The following is a 3,702-nucleotide window of genomic DNA, read 5'->3' as shown; positions in this document are numbered from 1 at the left end:
GGACCTCTGTAAGGCCTTTGACACGGTCCCCCACAACATCCTTCTCTCTAAACTGGAGAGGTATGGATTTGATGGGTGGATTGTCCGGTGGGTGAGGAATTGGTTAGGTGGTCGCATGCAGAGGGTAGTGGTCAACAGCTCAATGTCCAGATGGAGATTGCTGACGAGTGGTGTCCCGCAGGGGTCCGTATTGGGACCAGTACTGTTTAATATCTTCATCAATGACATAGACAGTGGGATCGAGTGCACCCTCAGCAAGTTTGCAGATGATACCAAGCTGAGTGGTGCGGTTGACAAGCCAGAGGGACGGGATGCCGTCAGAGGGACCTGGACAAGCTGGAGAAGTGGGCCTGTGTGAACCTCATGAGGTTTAACAAGGCCAAGTGCAAGGTCCTGCACCTGGGGGGTTGGACTAGATGACCTTTAGAGGTCCCTTCCAACCCAAACTATTCTATGATTCTATGGATAACCCCAAGGTGAGCTAGAAAACTCAAAGCTTGGTTTGAGCAGGAGGTGCATGTGGAGTAGTAAGGGAGGTCTGAATGGTCTGGAAGATTTAATGGGAATTTAAGAGTAAAGAAAGGTGTAAGAATTGGAAAACCTGAATAGAGTGCCATCTCTTGGGCAAGTGGAGAGAAGCGGGAGGTTGTGGAATTTAGTTAAATTGGTCATCTTACTAGGGAAGGTAGCAGGAGGTTGGATGTAAAGGTAAGTCTCTGATGGAGAAACTCAGCCTGTTAAAGGCATTTCTGTCATGGAGGCTCTGGCACATGAAAGCAGATGCAGAATGCGTGGGATGATGGCAGGTTGGTAGGACAGGCTCGATGATGGGAGAGGCTGAAGGAGTGAGGGACCGAGCGGTTATGGAAAGGAGGCTCCTGGCTGCACAAGAAGGAATATGTGTGGAAGCTGGGGGTCACTGAGAAGAGCCTGGGAGACTGGAGGAGGAAGAGACTGTTGGAATAAAAATGAATGGGGAATACTGTAGCAAAAAATACAAGTACAAGGAATATTAGCAAATACAATGGATGTGAAGAGCTGAGTTATGGTTGCTGTGGGAACCAGTGCTTTGAATCCTAGAGATCTTAAATGTTTAGCTCTAATTATGCATTGATGAGGCACTTCTGCACTGATCAAAAGCAGTGGGTGCACTTCTAGTTCCAGCACTGCCAGCCTTGTGTGGAACAGCATAATCTGGTGATACAGGGGTCTTTCTGCCCTTCATTTCCTACGTACTGTGTTGTGTTAGGGTCTCTTCTGTTTCCTCGGGGCAGATATCCTCAGCTGTTTGCTGCTGGCATGTTGTCGGGAGTGTTCACCACAGTGATCATGGCTCCAGGAGAGAGAATCAAGTGCCTTTTACAGGTAAGGCATTGGATGGTGGTGATGGGAATTTAATTTTAGGGGATCTTGTCTTTCCATACCAGGAACTTCTTTGGTTAGTGTATTTACTCTGTTCTGTTTTTTGACAGGACTGAGACAACTGTCATTTAATGCAACTGTGTCACGAAGAAGCATTACACAAACTCACCATGACAGTATAAGTACATACAGCATTCATTGCTCTATTCATTTTACAGAGCACAAGCCTTACACTATGTGGCATTATATAAGGCATCAATGATGCCTCAGACCACTTCAAAGTAGGGAAAAGTCCAGTTTTTCAGAATGAAACATTTTCTAAAAAAAATGCAAAACTACTAAATCATAAGACTCTAGTGTAAAGATTTTCTGTTACCTTGACAGGTTCCCAAAACATAATTGAGGAATGCATTTCAAAATACATGAAATAGTTTTCTCATGTTTGGGGGACTGTTAGCTCTACACCTCCTCCAGGGTTTTTAAAGTATTGTTGGAAAACATAAACCTGAACAAATGAAAAAACTGTCTTTAGCAGAGATGAGGAGGTTTGCTTATTTCAGACTATGTTGAACTCAGTTAGTATGGTGATGGGTGGTCACGTGTTAGTTCTGACAGACATGGTATTATCATGGGAGCATTTACACACATGCAAATTGTTTGAATTTCGCTAAACTATTTGAAGGCTACTTTTTGTCAGTGCAAGTGTAGAATTACCTAACTGACTTCAGTTGTTTCAAACTTACACTGGGAAAAAATAAGGGAGAATCTAGCCTCTGCATGGAACAGTAAACATATCCTCAGCTTGAATGTGAGAGAGCTGTTTGAGGAAGTGATGCAGAGGTTTCATATGCAGGAGTGCCTGTGGAACGAGTATGTGCTCCTTCCTCTCTGGAAACATGCACGTGGCTTTCTAACTATTAGCTGAACGATTGTTCACCAGCCAGAAACCTTCACTAGTCAGAAACTATCACTTTAATCCTTCAGATCCAGGCAGCTACAGGTGAAACTAAATACAGTGGCTCTTTGGACTGTGCAAAACAGCTGTACCGCGAGGCTGGGATTCGTGGCGTGTACAAGGGGACAGTGCTTACCCTCATGAGAGGTAACTGATGGAGACGTTCTGATGCTTCTTCTGCATGGGGTACTTTAAGATGAGAAGCCTGACATAGTATCATAGATCTCGCTGTCCCTTTAGCCAACTGGAGATGCTGTGTCACCCTTTTTTCTTTTTTTTGCAGTCTGCAGAGCTACTCCAATGGCTCAAAGGGACTGAGAAGTAAACATGAGATTCTCAGTGAGTGAGGAAGAGATTAGATGACAAGGATCAGAGGGATATAGGAAGTAATTAAGATCTGAGAAGCCAAGAGGAATGAGAGACTTCAGGAGAGGAGCAGAGAGAACAAAGAGGAAAGAAAAATACAGGAGTGGGCTTTTTCTTTTCTTTTTTTCTTTTATTTTCTTTTTTCTTTTCTTCCTTAGGAGAAGGATTGTGACTGTCTGTGACTGTTGCTGTATAATGCTGACTGCTTTAAAAGATGTGATTGCAGCAGCTATGCTTTCTACCCGCTTGAGTGTGGGTTATTTTGGACTGGGATGTCATGACCCCTCTCACAACAACAACAACAAAGTAACTGTGCCAGACACTGAATCCTTTACGTGTTTCAGTACTTTCTCCTTTGAAAAGCGTTAGATTGTTCCCTGTACTGGGGGCAATGTTTTCCAGGATAAGCTGAAATTTCTGTATTTTGATATCTCAGTTTAGGAATTTGTTCTATCTTCTGCTTCTCATAGTAGCGTAACAGCTAGCAGTGTAACTCTGGCAGTGTCCCTAACTAGAGGCTGGTTCTCCAGTTTAGGCATGAGCTGAGAATGGGCGGTGGGAGTACTTTAAAAAAAACCCAAAACAAAACCCATCAACTGCAAAAAAAACCCAAACCTAACCCCAAAACAGAAACATTAGAACAAATAGTGTGCAAAACTCCTGAAGTTCCTGAACTGCTCTGATCTGCTTTGCAGCAATTAAGAAAGCTTAGAGCTGTCTCATCATTAGCTTAACAGCCAGCAGGCAGGTTACAGTCTGATTTGAAAGGCTGCTGACAGAAGCGCTTGAGAACAGATATTTTTCCAGTTCTTGCGTTTAGCACCTGCTGTCCCTGGGAAAGTTCAGGCTCCTCTGTCTAGAGCAACAGAAGATTTTAGTTTGTTTGTAGAGGAGGTTGAGAAGAGGAATCTGGATGTACTTAGTGGTGTTGCTGAGCTGGTGTGGGGCTGCTGTGCCTCTAGGCTTCATTTTGTTTCCCACTACTCACAGTCTCTGTTGTTTACCCACCAGACGTCCCA

The 3,702-nt window shown here is 44.0% G+C and overlaps 1 protein-coding gene across 1 annotated transcript in view; it reads left to right on the top strand.

Annotated features, from left to right (window-relative positions):
* Nucleotides 1-3,702, top strand: part of SLC25A20 (solute carrier family 25 (carnitine/acylcarnitine translocase), member 20) — a 14,352-nt gene that overhangs the window by 6,685 nt on the left and 3,965 nt on the right. The window contains 2 exon segments of the mRNA XM_009326337.1: nt 1,275-1,365; nt 2,347-2,464. Coding sequence (XP_009324612.1) covers nt 1,275-1,365; nt 2,347-2,464 — 209 coding nt within the window.

Source organism: Pygoscelis adeliae, unplaced genomic scaffold (assembly GCF_000699105.1).
Source record: "Pygoscelis adeliae isolate BGI_AS28 unplaced genomic scaffold, ASM69910v1 Scaffold606, whole genome shotgun sequence".
In the NCBI taxonomy this organism is placed as follows: domain Eukaryota; kingdom Metazoa; phylum Chordata; class Aves; order Sphenisciformes; family Spheniscidae; genus Pygoscelis; species Pygoscelis adeliae.
This window is presented reverse-complemented; position numbering and strand designations above follow the sequence as displayed.